The sequence below is a fragment of the Paramacrobiotus metropolitanus genome, unplaced genomic scaffold (assembly GCF_019649055.1).
Source record: "Paramacrobiotus metropolitanus isolate TYO unplaced genomic scaffold, Prichtersi_v1.0 Parri_scaffold0000080, whole genome shotgun sequence".
Lineage (NCBI taxonomy): Eukaryota > Metazoa > Tardigrada > Eutardigrada > Parachela > Macrobiotidae > Paramacrobiotus > Paramacrobiotus metropolitanus.
The window spans coordinates 298,867-317,832 of record NW_026570300.1 but is presented as its reverse complement, the minus strand read 5'-3'; the positions used below and the strand labels follow the sequence as shown (position 1 = coordinate 317,832).

The following is an 18,966-nucleotide window of genomic DNA, read 5'->3' as shown; positions in this document are numbered from 1 at the left end:
GTTTTGTTGTGCATGTACAGTGATTACCGTAAGTATTGTAAAGCATAAGATTAACAGTCGCTAGCAAGCGTTGATTTAATACTTGTATGTACATGTACAAAGTACAACACAACCTGTACTGCAAACTCTGCAGCCTGTACAACACATTAATTTTATCGCCTCGCCACACTGTAGTTTTTGAAGTTCACATGTCACTATGCAAACGTACCAACTGCAACCTGCTCAAAGTCCGTGGTTTTCCGAGCCTGTTTTCCGGTATCTGTAGGCTTTCATAATTTGCCCGAGTTTGCTCCAGCTCAGCTATCGCAAAACTTCCCCAACAACGTCATAATCTTATTTCAGCTTGGCCAAAACAGTCTTAGGCTGCTTGCAACATTCTCGAATAGGTTGCGTTATAATTACGGAGAAATGTCGAAAAAAAGAAAACTTTTTCATCGCAGGGCGATAACACTTAACAGGACTGAAAGCTAAAACAATGGTTTGTCAGTGACCGTAGGTAAATTCTTATTAATTAAAAGGCACGTTCGTGCAGAATATGGAAGTGCGTCCCGACTGCCGAGTCCTTAATTGTTACTACATGAAGACACACGGAACAAGAAGATTAACCAGTGAACCTCATCTCCGGTGATTCTTATTACATACACGACAACTCACGGATAGCTACCTACGGTAACTGATTTCGTAAATGTTCGAATCGATCAGCGCCAGAGCCCCAACCCTGCATGTCTCGATATAACGATTCAATGGCGAGTTACAAAACTTTTAATTTTTGCTTTCGTTACTTGTGAAGCAAAATTTCTGAGAATCGAAAAAGTGCGACCATTAAGCTGAACATGCTTTTATGTATCGTTTAACGTCAAACTTCTTACGCCCACTTTAGTTACAGAGGTTTTCGTGGCCGTGTGAAAATTTTGGGCAGCTGATGTTGCCAGCCATTGTGGGGTCAATGTGCGCGGTGGTCACTGCGGTGAACGATTACTTCGGCCATTTTCAAATACGGAAGGCTTATGTTTTAAAACGCTAATACTTAATGCATTCGGTAATCATTTTTTTAGCAAAGGGACCATAAGCCATTTCACTGCCTTAACTAGGTCGGGTTGCTTAGAGTGTCGGAAGTTATACACATCAAGCTCGAGGTATACAGGTCATTTTACCAGTCGCGCTGGATTCGGTTCTCTTTTAGCGGCGAACACGCTAATAGAAGCCGTTGCAAAGACCGCGTTAACGTTGGGATTTGGTGACTATTAGGCTTCCCTAATAGCTGCCGCCATCAGATATTTTTCAGTGCACTTCCGACATACTCATATTATACATAATTATAGTCGTACCGGTACGTACAGATAAATGGAGAAGTGTTGACTTAAATTCAAAATAATTTATTTAGACCACAATTAATTAACTGTGTACTGTTATCAGTACAAGTATTACGCAAAAGTTATCAATCGGCATTACTACCGTACTCGAATTGCTGATTTTTTTTGTGGTGTGTTGTTGTTTCTTTGTCAAATTGTTTTACGCGCATTATAATCTTTTTGTTAACTTACGTGCATGTACATTTTAATGTTACCGCTGTGCAATGCAAAATTAAAATTAAGTGTAGTGTACAAGCTAGTACAAAAATGCAATAGTATAATATTATCTTTCACGGATAATGTATCTCTGTGCCGGTGTAAACCGGTAATCTGTACAAGGTTTATGGTCGGTAAACCCATGCATATACTGTATGGTTTTCTGAATTTTTCAGTGGAAGCTAAGGTCGAAGAATTTTTGTAAGATCGAGTTTAGACGATCCTTAAGTTTTCCAGAGCTTCACCATTAATTGATTTGATCTGGTCGGCAGTTCCCGCAATATTTTTGGACGACTGCAGTAATCTGAATAAAAATTTCGAACAGTGGGTAACAAAGCATTTTCGATTGTGCAGCGCTAACTGCAACATCTACTATTTGCCGATAACTTGTGTAACATGTAGGTGTACTACGGTACATGATTAATAGCCGACGTGAGCAATAATTTTCAAGTGCTGAAAATCGTGATTGTCCCAACCAGTACTGATATTATTATGATACTATTTAACCCCCGTTCAAATCGGACTACATCCCGGGTCTGGTTCGGTGTACAGATATGTATATGATTTTCATGAATTATTTTTTAAGGCTTTTCCAATTCCCATTCCATCTCCGTATTATTTCTCCCTTTATAAATCTTGATAATCGTTTTTAGTTCCGGTGATTAATCTGTATTAACTGTATCGTAAGAAAATTAAAATGCGAATACACATTAACGCAAGTTAGCAACCCCACTTGTCAAACAAACACCTCCAATTTCTTTCGCTTGTTTTAATGACAGAAAACTTATAAAACTAAGAAACCATGCGATACTAAAAAACCTTCCGGACATGATCCGAAAGCAGTAAAAACATTGTTAGAAGAATTCCGTAAAAGAGACAAAACACTATCACAAGCCGATATCGAAACTGACAACCATTTCTCGATGAAACATTAAGATCACGCTGCAGTGCTGCACTGGCATCATTTAAGGTAATCCAGCGGTGATTTCGCTCTCAATACCGCAGTGGTCGGATCCGCGGAGGATCTTGAAAAAGCCCTTATCACCCCAGTCGGGATTCCACGAATTGGCCACCAACCAGTAGGGCGTGCTGTCTTCCTCACCCCAACCCAGGATCTTCACGGCGTGACCGCCCAATTCCGCACCGCTCTTGTGCTGGTACACACCTGCAACAATATATATTAATAAAAATCCAAGAAAATATATCGATTTTTTTATTTTCTTAATATAGAGTTTTTTAATTTTTTTCTACGACTTTTTTTGACGTTAGTAGTTCCGATTTTACTATTATGTAGTGGTGTTGCGGTACTTCTCGATTATTCCGATGGCGGTTGCCTGATAAAAGCACTTTTACTCCATGCCGCAGCGGAATTTATCGCTTTTCCATGCGATTGCACTGTACCTGATTTGTAGCTGAGGAAGTCAGCGTACACGGTGAAGGCGGCTTCCACCGGGCCGTTGGTGAAGATTTCCATCTGGATCTGGGTGGGATCCGAGTTAACTGAGTAGGATTTACCACCTGCAAACAATTACCACTATTATTAAGACAAAGGTAGAGCAGTGGCTGCGAGCCCCGGATAACAATACCCGACTACGAAAAGCGGCGCGCCGTTAAATGAACAGATAATACATTTTGAAGAAACTGGCATTCACTTTTTACTCCTGAATTGTTATTGCGTAATTATTGTGTTAAAACTTATAAACACCCACCCCACGCGGAATGCCGATTTTGTAATAATATCAATCGTACAAAATTGCTAATCTTTTTAGATATTTGTATTATAAAAATATTATTTTATTATAAATATTAACGTAATTTATGCCGTCTAAAAAAGAGAGCTTTGTAAGTCAAACAATCGCAAATTGCGTATAAATTTAACGAAAACAACTCGCACGTACTAACATAATTATTGTACCGCCAGCCTCTCACCGAAATGTTTATCGTGCTTGTAGGTGTCGTTAAAGCTCTGCTCGCACTTCTGATCGCAGGACGGCGTGTCCTGGGTGGGTCCGCAGGGCGGCAGGGAGCCGTTGATGTGGTGCTCGCATGACTGGATCGTGTAGGGTCGGCAGCCCTGGTTGCTGTTGTAGTTACCACCGCTCACCAGACCGTCCGACACCCAGTAGTCCCAGGCGGAACCGGGGAAACCACCGTCACACCTGTTACACATTAAAATGCAATTACGTTCACGTCCACAAAATGCGTGAGTTTCCGTTGCGCAAACGAACAGCAGAATGAACATCGCCGGGGAAAACATATATTATACCTTTAACCGATAACACGACTGTTTAATAATTAGCGACGTACCCGAATCCGCATCGATGACAACAGGTGACCAAATCAATGGCCGACACATGAACATTGATTTTCCCCTTGGAATGGACACAGATACGGTCGGACATGGCTTCGGTGGCACCGAATGCCTGTTGACATACAACCAGGGACATGGACAGGGTTACACAATACACGTATTCATAAATATTTCTTAAAATAAATTATCGAGAAAATATCTGTGTATCACAGTTGTGTGAACAGACGTTGTATTCTTGAATAAATTTCCGAAAAGTGGTAATAAAAGCTCGAAAATCTACACATAATTCGTAAACGGTAAAGTAAGCAATAGTACCAACTACCAATCGATGTAACGGAAGCTTTGCTATGTTTTTCAGCCTGAACGGAAAAAAGAGAAGGAACAGAGAAGGCGAAGCAGCTGGCACATGCATACAGAAAACAAAAGCGCAGACATGCAGTGTTAGTAAGCCCAAGCCATGGCCTCACCCAAATCCGCACTCATCACAGCAGGTCAAGAGATCCTGAGCGGACACATGCTCCTGCAGGTTAGAGTGGATGCAGTAGCGATCCGACATGGCTTCCACCGCACCGAACGCCTTTCAATGCAATCATGCCGTTATCATCGTGCACGCTTTAAAAGCCGTCAAAATTAACCGTGCGAAAATGACAAAATACGAAAAGCGAAAGAACAGCCGGAGAGATGGAATGTTAGAATTACACAGTAAAAAGATTAGTCACTTCCGGTTCAACCCACGCCACAAAAATGTTAACTGTATCATGCAAATACCTCCCAGTAATTTTTTCCCAATACTTTTACACACTTCGAACCATAAAAAACCGGAAATTAAGCTAAAAAGTACTTTATCTGGAAGTACGAAATAAAAGTACTTATATATTTCCACAAAATTCCGGAAAAACCTGTTGTTTCGCAGCTTATCCAATATTTCTGCACCACGAATTGCCAAGTCATTCTGCAGAAAAGCAAGCTTACCCAGCAGGATCCGCAGGCGCCCTGGTCGCGCACCTCCTGGATGGTGGGGCAGTTGGGCCACTGCGTGCGGGCGTCGAAGTCCTTGGGCAGATCCTTGTAGCCGTTCTTGGCGTGCAGCATCACCGGGGGACGGGGTCCGCCCAGAATGGTACCGCACATGCGCTTCACTTGGTGCAACGGCAGATGGTCCATGTAGCTGCGGCCAGCCTAAAACAAACGGCACTGTCATCCATATTCCATCGTCTAAATAACAACCGTTAAAAAATTGTTAACCTAAATATTTTTATTACATTATTCACACCAACTATTCCTGCATAAAATTTTGCAGAAGATATGAATTTCCAGTTTTCATAAAAATGTTATTAAAAAAATTAAATTTTATTATTTAAATATTTTAATTAATTATTATTATAATTATCAAATTAAATGAATTCACAATAGTTTGTCAGCACTGCTGTCAACAAATTTTATTTACTAATCATAAATACATCATCATTTTTAAAAAAATAATTTCATGACTATACTGAATTTTATCACTTACTCGCCATGTGGTGTTCAGCTCATTGATGTAACTGTAAATAATAAAAACCTCGTTGAATTCATGAACCGCAAGAAACAAATCCAAGCGAATGGAAAAACGCCCTCACGGCCTCACCTAATCAAATCAGCTGAAAATGGCTGATGATGAGGCAGTTTCTTCACCGCCTTCCTGCGGGCCAGTGCGCCACTGCAGGCCACGGCTAAAACGACCAGAACAACTAAAACCTTCATCTGCAAACCAAACCCCCATCAGTTTCCACCAGGATCGTTCAAGGACAACAAAGGACAATCTCAAAAACCAACCGTGAACGTGTCGCGTCCAAACCACCTGCACCGAGCATCCAGAGATTTCTAACGCAATAAATACTGCAGACTTGTTTTCGCGCGGGCAACGCCGACTGAAAGACGTCTGCCGGGCGCAGAATTCCTTAAATATGAATCAGACCTTGTGATGTTCCCCACGGACGTTGAACCAGCAAATTTCTATCTGATTACAAATATTTCAAACTGTGCATAATCGTGCAGAAAATGATAAAATGCACAGCTGTGTATTATTGCCACATGATTTTCCGTCAACAGCACACAACTTGGTCAATGGGTCGAACAGGGAACGCACCGTGTGCGGTACGGTTATGCATGTGATTACGAGCGCTGGGTTTTGAACTCCAGAGACGCGCTCGTATCTTATCACTCGCCCGGGGAAGTCGTCTGATAAATTTATTGTGTTTATTCTTGTTATGTCAGCCTAGGATGGACCGGCACGGACGTAAACTTCAATCCGAGAAGCTTCGGGAAATCAATTTTGCCCGGTCGTTGAATCTTTCCTAGTTTAACTGTTTTACGGTAAAATCTCCGTACCGAAGTGATGCAGCTATTTGCTACAGGGAAAAGCATGGTCGCGCTAATACGTTCAAGTTTTTATAATCTTCTGTTTTCGCATCATTTTTCGTGGTAAACTTTATCATTTTATCATCGATGAAACGTAACCTGCAATCTCATATTATGCAAAATTTTAATGGTTTCTAACAACACTGATCTTACTGTTCTTACAGCAATAAGATTTCTCTTCCATTAAAATATCGTACATCAAAGTATCGTACAAAAACAGCATCTGGTGGCGTGGTGAGCCTAGCCTATTACCCACAGCTGGCACCCTCAAAATCCGCTTTCCAGTAAAAATTCCTTCACAGGACCGACAATATCCCCTTTCACCCACACCTGCCGCGCCGCCTCATCCACCTTGGTGGCAATGAAGCCCTCATACTCGGGCAGCCTGTCCCGCAGAAAATCCACCAGATCCTGCTGGAACTTCCAAATGTCGCCCTCGACGTACTTTATCCGCGTAAAAACCTGGAGGGATCCGTGGCGAAACTGTACACCGGGAGGTTGTGGTACACGGTCCGCCCGATGAAGTACGGGAGGGCCGGGGGCTGGGGCAGCGGCGGAATGAATCCCGAGGGGGTGGGGTAGTTGGTCAGGGTTTCGGCGGGCAGTGGGGGGATGGTGTCGCGCGGGAGGTAGGGCAGGACGTACTTGAAGTCCTCGGCGGATTCCACCACGTCCGTGTACGTCTCCTCCGTGTCCAGGGGCTCCGGGGCGAAACGTTCCTTGTACTTGCGCTGGACTCGCAGTTTCGGTATGAACTCGTACTGGGGTTCCCATTTGTAGTTGACGCCGCGCACCGGGACGCGACGGGTGGTGTTGGTAGCTAGCAGCACGCTGGTTTTTAACACACGGATCATCCTGGCCAAGCTGTGCTCTGCCTTGTACAGATTGCACGATTGCTGTTTGCGCGTGGTAGTAATAGTGCTTTTTTCTACAACTTTTCGGATTGCCAATAGAACAAAACAATTAAACCAGCAGAAGAGAAAAAGAAATCGAAAAACTGACCGTGAAAAATGAAAATTGAAAATAGTCAGAAAGAAATTTGAACTCAAATGACAAATCCACTAGAACTGCTGAATGGGCTTCCTCCACGGGGCGCTAGTGTTTTGGGTTTTCGCTTCCGGTGGTAGATAAAAGCGTCATGTAGAAGAAGAACCCATGTACAAGTACTTATACCAATTTGCACTTCGACGCTGCAAAGTTTGCAAAATGTAACAGTTAACAATTTTGCAAAAGTGAATATACCCAGATTCAGACAGAACTAACAAAAAAATACGTACAGTAAGTATACATTGTACTTTATGTGTGCAAAGTTATGTCGCTGCTAGATTTTGTGGAGTGCATAAGGAATTAAAATAATTAAAACCCAAATTTCCGGGATTCTGTGCCGGCGCAGAAATTAATATCTATACTTCTATACGACTGCAAGAATCCAGGATTGAAGATACTGTAATATTTTGCATGTCTTCCGAGTGCCGACTGCCAGAACTGTATTTTATTGTTAAATATAGATATTTCGGCTTGATTCGGCTTTCAAAATGAAGATGCAGTACGTTGGCTGTAGAGTGAGTGCTAAGTTTAGCTAGGTATGCTTTACTGATACTCCGTTTTGTTTTTTTCGATACTTCTATACTTATTCGCTCATGTTTTGCCTTGTAATAAAAATGTATCTGTTGAAATATCTCGTATGCGATATATTACATAGTACGAGGTCACAGTACATAACTTATTTTTGTCATCGTCAATACATAATGATATTATAATATTGCTTATTTTAACGGAAACATTAAGCTGGGGAAAGGCCGGCATTAAGAAAAAGTCACTTTCACAAATATCCTTGCATAAGATTTCAGTAAATAAGTCTTTGGTAACTGGAATAATGAAATGGGGATTAACAACGATCGGTTTACCAAGTTCAAAAATCACACTTCCGGTGCACTATGTGGCGATCACGTACTTTGTTGAAATCATAAACTTTGTTAAGATCGTCAGTAGAACGTAGTTTACATTTTACTCAAACGAAATATTTATGAAAGCAACTATAGATACAAGAAGTTTGCAAAAAAATTATTTTGAACAGTACGTGTAGCAACCGGGGCTTGGATATCTGTGGGGTGTATAATTTATTTTGCGGACTTACGTATTTAATAATTACATTCAAAACCGGTCGCATATAGATTTTTCAAATGTTTATTTGCTTCCAGCATCATGCACAAGCAAAAATTACAGGCAAAAAAACAGCGACAAGTACAAAAACGGACCACCGTTGCCCAACACAAACCAGACAAATTACGACAAACCGCATGGACACGCGGGTGCACACAATAAAAATAAATTTCTCCAGAAAAATCCAACAACAAATCAAAACTAATTGTAAATCAATAATAGATCTCTGAAAACTGTAATTTAACAGTGTACAATCATAAAAACCCATTTTTTTCTCGACCATTGCATCACTCATTCAGCATTCCGAATCAGGCATGAAGTCGAACAAATTCCCCCGGACTGAACCCGGTAAAATTATTCTCACGCCGCGGCCGAATGTCTGGGCGAATCACAACCGGAGAAAATTTAACAAAAAAAAATAAATAAATAAGGCATAAATACAGCAAGACCATAGTCTATCCCATAGTAAACAAAAAGAGAGTGTTTCCGTTTCCGAAAACACCAGGAAGAATGCCACATACAAAGCCGGAAAGGGTCAGATACAGATGAATCGCGCCGAATGCGACTCGGAATTCCTGGAGAGATTCGTACAGGCAGAATGATCAAAAAATGGCCACTTGCCACACGAGGTCATTTGCAGTTGCCGGCGGGAGAAATGACGGGGGAATTTGAGAAAGAGAGAGATATAAAAAATATCGCTGTGATCAAATATATATATTCGGGGGAGATCGCTGAATCGAGGAGGAATGAGGCGAGAACACTGCTGCATTATGTATAAAAAAACACCACCCAACAAATCCAACGAGGCGCACTCTGTTTCGGCTGAGATCCGCGTATCCAATTTATATGGGTTTTTAGGATTATCGTTTTTTTCGCAGGTACTTTCGGCTATGGAGTTCCCGTTGGTACGATATCGCGATGTCTGTGCATACGCGCATATATAAATTTTACACGCTAGGCTGCGGTTGGCGTTCGATGAAGCGCAATTTGATGGACTGTTTGGGCGCGGTGATCATGCGCAAGTCGATATCCACCGGTTTGTCGCTGGCGTATTCTATTTTAAACTTTTGCACTAACTGAAAAATAAAAAAAATTATTAATCTCTGCATACAAGCGCAGTACAGCAGCTGCATGGCCATATAAAAGAGAAAAATGGAACAAATTTTTTATGACCTGAAGTATTCAAATTTAATTTTTAATTACTACCAAAATTAGTTATCAAAAATCTGGAATGAATTTTGAAATTAAAAGAAATGTATAATAATTTAATTTGCTTCGCAGGATAAGCAAAAAACAAAATAATGCTGAAAAAATTCTGTAAAATGTTCTATATGCAACCGCAAGACATATATAGCCGATTTTTTTTAAACAAACGTCTGCAAAGCGAAAAAATGTGCGCTGACAAGATTTAGTCGACAATTAATTACCCTGTTTTAAAAAAAACGACCACTCATCGCATTAATTTTTTGACAGATGATTTTGTTGACCTCGAAACGTAAAATTACGCCGATAGAAAACACTACTGTCAATTAGCTGCGTTGTCTCTTTGTCAGTGACAAGAACACTGCAACCGATGTCACATCACGGCTGGAGAAAGTAATTGGATCAATTGCAATTAGGAGAGAATTTTGCACCAACAATGCCATCATCGGCCGATTGCACACGGTAATTATTCCCTAATAACAATAGCGCTGACCTACATAGCGGCATAATTATACTGATTAAATATATACGCGACAAGTCTGCGGCGTTGTTACGCTTAAACTATGCTCGCATGACTGGCATAACGGCAAAACGATCACCTGATCGGCGCTATTGTTGCTGTGCGGGAAATTAGTGCGACAGAAACGTTTTCACCAATTTGGAAATGGTATTTTTCTTAACACCGATTAACACCCTCAAAACCTCGTATGTAATTCCACACCGCAGTATGCAGCACAGTGGGATGATTTTTTATGAAATCATTTTTCGAAAATTGTCAATGATGAGCGGCCTGTTGAATTGTCAAGTAGTAAAACAGGATTTTAAATGTGTTTTAAATGTGTTTTGATCGAATTTATAATCCATACAAAAATACAATTCTCTCCCAGCGGTGTTGCGCGAGTGGCCGGCTTGACTAGTTAAAAGCTAAAAAAGATCTTCATCTTGACATCTTCTTGCAGAGAATTACGTAAGTAATTGCGCAAAATATTATGCCACTGCGGCTTACTTTATCTTCAATTATTTAAAAAATTAAAAAAATATTTGTACAATTAATTTATTTTTATTCTGGCCATTTATTCCTATGCTTTTCAATAAGGAAATTAATTACGCTGACTCACCTTTGCAAGAAGCATATGCATTTCCGTTTCCGCTAGTCGACGACCTGCAGAAAACTCTCATTAATATCTTTAGAATTTCAAAGGCTTCAATTAATTGGAATAAAATAATTATAAAATAATTCTTACCAACACAACATCTGGGACCAAAAGCAAAGGGCATGGTGGCGTAATTAGCGACAAGATTATTCTCCCGGTCATCGGGATCGCTGCGATCACGGAACCAGCGTTCGGGAATGAATTCGCTGGCGCGTTCGAAATTCTTCTCATCACGTCCCATGGAATACGTTCCCATCATTATCAGCGTCTGTACAATGAAAAAAAATCATTTATTAATTTATTTACATCAGCCAGCGATTGCGAGTATTTATAAATGAACTAGATAAAGTCGCGAATTATTCATCTTTATAAATTTGCGCAGTATTAATGTTACGTCAAATTTGTGATTTATTTTTGTCTGAAGAATGTATGATCATCTTAATCGACAAGTCTATTACAAGTAGGGCCAGACAGCGTGGCGCTACCGGTTACATAATCGCACAACAGATGGCTATCAATACGAGATCGGCCATAAGCGAGTTTCCGAAATACGGAACGGCAAATATGATTAATTTACTGTTTGTGGATAATTCTTACGTTAGCTGGAATGTTGTAGCCCTTGATGGTGATATCTTCGTCCAGATACCGGGTATGAAACGGTGCCACCGGGTACAATCTAACAAGCAAAGCAAATTTTAAAATCCAACGCAATGCGTTAACCGATACGGCATTTTTGATCGCAATAAAATAATCCGGATATTATTAACAAATTCAAATAGTAGAATTCGGATTTTTTTATTCTTGGCCAGCCGATATAAAAATCATTTGTAATTATATTTATAGTACATATTTATATAATAAGAGTTTTCAAACATCAGGAATATAATTCTGCTTTGTATTATATTTATTTGTAGTGTATCAACCGGTGGAAAATGCTGGACGCGTAATTATTACCTTAAAGTCTCCTTCATAACGGCCTGGACATATTTCATCTGTTTGAGCATCTCGGGCGTGATGCTCTGTCCGGTGACGGGTACAATCTGGCTGACTTCATGATAAATCTTCTCCTGTACCGCGGGATTTTGACTGATGAGATACAACGCCCAAGCCATGGCGTTGGACACCTGTTGAACGCATCCAACGTTACACCAGCGCACGCATGCACGATATTATACACTTGTTTCTCCCGCATTATAATTAGCCAGTGAGCTGTTAATTTGCTCTACATAATATCATCACAAGCGGCTACTTTAACCCTGTGTAGACACAACAACGCACTGTGTCTAGCGTGACTAGACGCAGTATACACAGTCTATCATCAAACAGCGCTTTTTCTCTCTGTCGGGACACATACAACGCCGCCGCCGACACGCGCCACCACTTTTGTAGGGATACAATATGATGTCACGATGAGGACGCTATTGTCTGGCGCTAATTAGCGATTTGTAATCAGGCAGATCAATTGTGTCACGCATCGTCATCTGTCCTCACATGTCCTTTCCATTGCACTATGGGAATTCTTGCGGTGCTTATTAAGGACTCGCCAGGACACAATAGCCTAACAAGTTTTCTCAGAAAACACCGCCATTGACGCCCAGGAAAGTTATGTTACTAATTATCACTCCAGAAATAAAATATAATTTTGAATTTATCAACCGAATTTTTATACAATTTATTTTATTTTTAACCTCTATAAAAATATTAAAAAACGCTAGTTATTTTAAATTTTTTTAATTTTTTGTATAGCTCTTTCATTTTTTTCAAAGTTAAATTTCTTTTATTTTCCATTTATTTTATTCATTTTCCAATTTAACCAACGGTATTTTATTTGGATCAAAATATTTCAGAAACCGGCGAGCGCCTACGCAATAAGCCGGGGAAAACCAGTTTGCTTTTCGCCGTTATAATCGATTACCGATATATGCGATGGAGATCTCGCTCTACAGATCACGACTTTCACTTTTTCAATGTCAGATCAGTGAAGAATGATTAGGCGGGCAGAGAGCGAAGAGAAAAACACTAGTGCAGTGTGTATCGAAAGCTGATAAATTATTTTCCCCTTTGCTTAACCGGGCAGTGGAATGAAATTAGACCGGTGATCTTTAGAGTACCAACCGCCCAGGTGCATGCGGTGCGCGTAACACTCAGGGCGGAAAGGTGTAAGGTACGGTTCTGCCGGTCCAAAGCAATGATGAAACACATGGTTTTGCTATAATTTTCCAGTGACGAGTGCACTGCAGACGCGTGCACCACACCGCTACCGGGAATTCCGTTTTCGACAACATCTGTCCAGTTCTCTAGCCAAATCGATTAACGCGGGATAGTTTGGTTAAAGGTCATCTTCTTACGCGGACCTTTGACACATTTATATTTTCTCCTAAATTTTGGTTGCATTTTTAAGAATTTATAGCTAGTAAATATACTGAAAGTAAACTGATTTTATGGCCGATTTAACGATAAACTTTTTCAAGTCATAGGGAATTTGGTGCCATATAAAAACTAATGGATATTTATTGGTAATTATTTTAAAGCTATTTATTTAAAAAAAAACTATTTTATTTTTCTGGAATTTATGATTAAAAAATTTTAATGTTACTAGTTTTTTAAAGAATCTGTCAGATATTTAATGCGGGTTTTTCCAGCAACAAAAACGCCTAAATTTGTGAGTGCGGCGGCGGCACGTGTCTGTGCCGATTGTAGTGGTGTAGTTTGAGTAAACCGCCTAATTGAAGCCATAAGGCCGACCACAAACAACAATTAATTACGGCTCTCCGGCGGAGTGTGTTTCACCCATCGACATCTGTCGCTCTACTTTTGCTGAATTGTCTCAATAGCGAAAAAACCAAATAACAATTACCGCCGCGCGGCGGCAATTTTCACCATCCGGCTATATACAGCGCCGCAGCATGTTCAAGTGCACCCCCATTGACAGGACAAAAAGCGTCACTAATCATTTACTGACAAATACTTGAATACGAGTAAATAATCTTTCCGTTTAGACTCTTACCGTATCAGCTGCGCCAGCGAAGAGATCAGTGGTTAACCGGACAACCTCATCGAGATCAAAGTCCTTATGCGCCAGAATACCCGAGCAGAAATCATTGACATTCTCGCCGGCATCCATCCGCGCCATCACACGCTCAATGCTCATCGAAATATATTTTCGGGCTGCGAATAAACGATAAAAATATTATTTATTTTCCACAAAATATTTATAATTAATATTTATCGTTGCATAGTTCGATGGTGGTATTTTCGCAACCTGTTTCGCTGAAATAATTGCCCTGTCCCCTATTTTATTTTATTTCACCGTGGATTGGGATTTGCTTTGGTCTTTACCAATTGCTAGAGATAAATCCATCGAATGCAGGAATCGTTTCCAGACAGGTAAACGTAGGAATTTCGCAATTTTCGGAGGAATCATGGTGAGGATCATCGTTGTGCGGAAAATCTCCTGTATGGAACGGACGAACTGCTGAATATCATTCGGACGGTTCTCGCTTAAGCAGCCCATCCGCTGATCAAATATCACCGTGCCAATGCCTGCAAAAAATTCAAATTTTAATACTCATTTTCCACAAGGTATATTTTATAACGAATTTTTATTAATTCTATGCTTCTTTCATCTACAACAGCTGACGGCTTTCATTGATCAGCGAGTTCGTTGGTTAAGTAATTAAGCGGTAGATTTGCGGTCATCCAACGCCTGGCGCAGTTTGTACGCCATTACATCTTTTTTTGCTCAACAAAGCAGATGCGGAACTCTTTTTGGTGAGTTTCGCATTCGATTAACTTTCCCTCCTTGTCGACGGCTCTGTCAGCGCGGTGGAAAGCGAAAGCAAGACGGAAATGGCCGCTATGACAGCGCCGCAGCAAGCGAGAGTTAAAGAAACAGAGAGAGTTCTCTTCGACACTGTTACGCACGCCGGCGGCCGTATATTTTCCTTTTGATTATCATTTATCAGCTCGGAAAATTTTTTTCACGCCATAGCGTTAAGATGTACGGCTCTTACACTCAATGGACCAGTTGAACATCTCCACTTCCACCTTGTCCACGACATTGTCGTGACCTTTCTTAATGGTGGACCAGCGGGCGATGAGATCGTCGACGGTATCGTTGATGCGGTCAGCATACTGGGGGACCACTTTCGGATGCAGTAACAGCTGATTCATGACACGCCTCCGGCTCTGCCAATGCTCGCCGTCCCTGCAAAAAGTGCCACATATTATGTGTGTGTAACTCACAATAACGCAAGGAAAATCCTTACCAAAAACAAACGTATTTTAAATTGTCATTACGCCGGCTAAAAATGACGGCACTCTAACATTAGAGCAAAATTAAATTTCCAGGGCGATTACAAATTATTTCGGAACAATTTATTGGTAAAATTTATTTGTTAAAACAGTAAGTTTATGCTTTTCGTAAACAAGCTACTGCTCGACAGTTTTACGCATGCACCAAAGCTTATCATAGTCTCGCGTACTGATATCCGAAAAAACTATGGAAGATCGTAGCGTGATGGCTCAAACTGCTAAGATGTGCACACGGCTTGCGAACATAGCCATATAGCAAACATAAATTATGCCAAATACATATCTTTTTTTTGAATCTTCTCTTACTACATGCCATCCGAAATAATTTCAGTTTTTATCGTGCGACAGATAATAACATTTCATTATAAATTATAAACCGCTTTTCAGCGAAATTCCATATCAAAAGAGCGCGTAGTATGACGGTAAACAAGATCATAATTTAAAAACTTTGATGGACACCTGAATGCGTCCACACGACACATTAGTGGCATAAGGGGAAACCAGAAGAACAAAAGGACTCACAACCGGGTTAACCGATGCCGCAACCGCAATGACATTGTCTGCCTTTGCCCCGCCGTGTACGCTACACCGCAGTCCACAAAGGAGGCCCAATGTCAGCTATACTTTATATTTGTCAACACGTCACAATGACCATCAAAGGGTGTTTTTTCACTCTCTGTCTATTCTCTTTATCCTCATATAATTAAATCCGCACCTGTCTGCTTGTGTATTGCATGGACAACTCATCTAATACGGGAAATTAAACGGCTGAAATTATCTAATTTATTCTTACACGTCCTTCGCCATGGTGTGCATGTTTTCTGGCACTCTGTTCTACCCATTCACTTTCGAGCGACTTTTGCTCATCTTCGCGCCGCGGGCGCCGCTCAGACAAAAATAATTACAGACTCATCTTTTTTGCTTGATGTGCCGTATAATGATCTGGAAATAATAATCACTGTGGTGCTTTGTAGTGATATAACAGTATACGCAGTGTTTTCCTAGGGACCAGCCAAAAGTATGCATATATTGTACACGCGGTTGACCAGCCGCGTCCCGGCATAACAGAATATTCCTATTGAAAATACATTTTACTAATGGAATGGAAAAACCTTGATTATACCCAACCACTGCATATGCCCTTCACGCTTACAAAACCCCCTTTCACAAATTACATTTTTATATATTGAGCACACTGATGAGAACGGCCCCACCCAGTTATTTACGCACATCCGGCTACAAAGCGTAATTACAGTAAATAATGCAATTATAATAATGATTTTTACGACATTTCTTTGCCAGATTAATGCAGCAGTTATCTTTCAGCGTTTCCGCAGCCGAAACCGTACAATTTTGTGATATTTTAAATTCTTGGCATTTTCAATACCTTATTTATTCACTTTTGTTGATTTTGCTTATTCATTTGACAAAACAAAAATTTTCATTGAATATACTTCAAGAAATACATTCATGTAAGTTGTTAATTAATAAAAAAGAAAAATTGTATTTTCCACCTTGACTGACTTTGCTTAAGCAGGCCCACAATGAGCGATTTCTTATAAATAAAATCATTAAACATTATTACGCACAACGTATCATCATCTCGTGTACAGTTTCATTTTTTCTACAGGCAAAGAAACACAAACATTTTTTTGCTGTTGCATTGTATTGGCCCAGATATAATACGAGTGCGGTCAAATTCCAAACGCTGATAACAAGGTCCATTATTTAAATGAATTGCTACCGTAAATGTGGTGCGCGCACGCCACTAATGCATAGCCAGTAGATTACTATCAGCCGCAAGTAGCAACTCGCAACAGGTTGCCTTCCAACTGGAATTTGACTGCGCGTCGCCAAGTCCAGCATAGAGGCTTTCCCATGTATCACATGTATGATGGAACTTGGTGCCCGCATTGCCGGCATGCTAACACGTCGTACCCGACCCAACAAACAAATTCCCATCAGCTGTTTTTGCTGCACACCAAAAATTCCCGAACACATCAAAGTGACTTTTAGGCTTGGATTTTGTTTGCTGATTTCTGTGATAAACGCGCAGCATTTTCAAAACAGTCGGTTAAAAAATAAATATAAAAATAAAAAAAATATTCGCTAACCTTTTAGTTTTGCTGGGGAAAATAATGTTTCTGCCTGATTGGAAAACTACTGTGGAAAATAAGATGGATAAAATTTTTAAAAAAATTAAATTGATGTAAAAGAATGGCCTCCTAGGTAAAATTATTTATTTAGTTAGTGTTTTAATTCTTAAGGAAATCTCCGGCATGCGAGTATGCAATAGCCGAACCGAATGCCGAGGGAGAAGAGAAAAAACTCGATCAAGTCGTGTGAGATTGCCATCGTGAGCTGGCTGAATCCACTCTCTACCGCTCATCAATAACCAAAAACCTCTTAACTCGATTAACCGGCTGATCAAGATAGCAGAATCTCGATTGCTGAGCGGCTGATCACGTTTTTTGCTGCTCTTTTTCCGCTAAGCGCACAGATTAAAACATGCGTTAAGCCGCGTTCCCAGCAGAACAACACACGACTTTCAAAAAAGCTCTCAACATTGCCCCTAATTACAGTACGGCAGGTCCCTGTCCCTCACGCACGATAAATTCCGTTGTTTAGATTTTTTTAAAATGCCGAATACTCCGAGCAAACTTACTGTTTTAAAAAAATATAAAAAATTATTTTAAAATTAGATTCAAAAAATATCGTTCGGAATTTTTCCAGCTACGGTGCTTGAACAGCGAACGCAAACTCCGTCCGCGCGAAGCAGCACTTACATGAAAAACAATCCACGGGGTTTCTGCGTGATATCCCGATGCATGGTCCAGGCTTCGGGGATGAAATGGTTGGGATGTTTGCCCTCGCGCCTGAAGACGGTCTGCACGTCCTTGGGGTCGAAGAGGAAGACGGCGTCGATGTTGCCGAGTTTCTCGCGGTAGATGGGTCCCAGCTGGCGGTAGCGCATATCAATGTACTCGTGCAGACGCGTGATGACGCCGTTCCACACGGCCGACAAGCCCGTCCCGATGACGGGCCAGCCGCGGGGCGCCGGGATCTCTTCGTAGCCGCGGGTGGTGTTGACGCTCATCTCCGCCGTACTGCCATCCAGCATCGCCAGGCTGGCGTTCGGCATACGGGCCGCAGCCGCGGCGGCGGCATGCGGGCAGAGTCGGGCCAGCGACAGTGCTGGTCGTGTGGTCATCATTCTCTCTCGCTCTCTGTGTGCTGCTCGACGGTTCGCGGCTCTGTCTGTTCCAGTGTGTAGATCGAGGGTGCACAAAAGCCAGATATGCGGTTGCGCAAGCGGATAAATCCACACACAATGAAATATCCCGTGAAACAAACGATCAGCACACACTCGATTAGATCTCTCTGTGCAGGTTCTCCTCTCACTCGCCAAATATCGCCACGAGTTTGGGCTGAAGAAAAAAAGTTTTCTCGTCTTTTAACAGCCACAACCGGGTGATCAGATGCGATGGAGAACGAAACACAGAAGATGGTTTTATAGCCGGTCTGCGGGCATTTTTATCACCGAATCAGCCCAGACCGTGCGTATCATAATTTATTACGGTACACTGCCTGCTGCGTAATGCCGATAGATTCAACCGTGTGGTCTGTAGTACGCTGCCGCGCGAGTGGGGCGGTCCGCCACACTCCCAGCCAGCGCCAACCAATGAGCGGCTCGACCGTGCTTGGTGTATTCGACGCCTCGCATTCCTGTCTGGCCCTGTGCAGCCAATGGCCAATCGCGGGATTGGAAAGTGAATTAATTTTTTCGTGATTGTGTCGTTTTTTCGCTGATATTCTCTTGCATGGGTGATCTGGTTTTTTCGCCGCTTAGCAG

At 41.3% G+C, this 18,966-nt stretch overlaps 3 protein-coding genes across 4 annotated transcripts; all 3 read right to left on the bottom strand.

Annotated features, from left to right (window-relative positions):
• Positions 1-2,322: 2,322 nt before the first annotated feature.
• Positions 2,323-5,922, bottom strand: LOC129595585 (cathepsin B-like). Of its 2 annotated transcripts, none has more exons than XM_055492636.1 (8): positions 5,695-5,922; positions 5,507-5,622; positions 5,393-5,423; positions 4,852-5,058; positions 3,876-3,991; positions 3,498-3,727; positions 2,970-3,086; positions 2,323-2,733 (listed from the first exon to the last, which is right to left on the bottom strand). In XM_055492636.1, exons 2-8 carry the CDS (start codon positions 5,620-5,622, stop codon positions 2,534-2,536), a joined length of 1,017 nt encoding a protein of 338 aa, XP_055348611.1. In that variant the 5' UTR covers positions 5,695-5,922; the 3' UTR covers positions 2,323-2,533. The 2 variants fall into 2 exon arrangements, with proteins under 2 accessions (XP_055348611.1, XP_055348612.1); XM_055492637.1 differs by lacking the exon at positions 3,876-3,991 and adding an exon at positions 4,347-4,456 and having other exon boundaries at positions 5,695-5,921.
• A 379-nt stretch (positions 5,923-6,301) lies between these two features.
• LOC129595586 (39S ribosomal protein L49, mitochondrial-like) lies at positions 6,302-7,328 on the bottom strand. Its single transcript, XM_055492638.1, is given in 2 exon segments — positions 6,302-6,743; positions 6,746-7,328. Coding segments are annotated over 2 exon segments (585 nt in total). The 5' UTR covers positions 7,134-7,328; the 3' UTR covers positions 6,302-6,546.
• Positions 7,329-8,458: 1,130 nt separating this feature from the next.
• Positions 8,459-18,669, bottom strand: LOC129595599 (1,25-dihydroxyvitamin D(3) 24-hydroxylase, mitochondrial-like). Its single transcript, XM_055492655.1, has 9 exons — positions 17,900-18,669; positions 14,813-15,006; positions 14,139-14,342; positions 13,807-13,967; positions 11,754-11,923; positions 11,397-11,475; positions 10,890-11,067; positions 10,764-10,807; positions 8,459-9,518 (listed from the first exon to the last, which is right to left on the bottom strand). Exons 1-9 carry the CDS (start codon positions 18,325-18,327, stop codon positions 9,390-9,392), a joined length of 1,587 nt encoding a protein of 528 aa, XP_055348630.1. The 5' UTR covers positions 18,328-18,669; the 3' UTR covers positions 8,459-9,389.
• Positions 18,670-18,966: the final 297 nt, after the last annotated feature.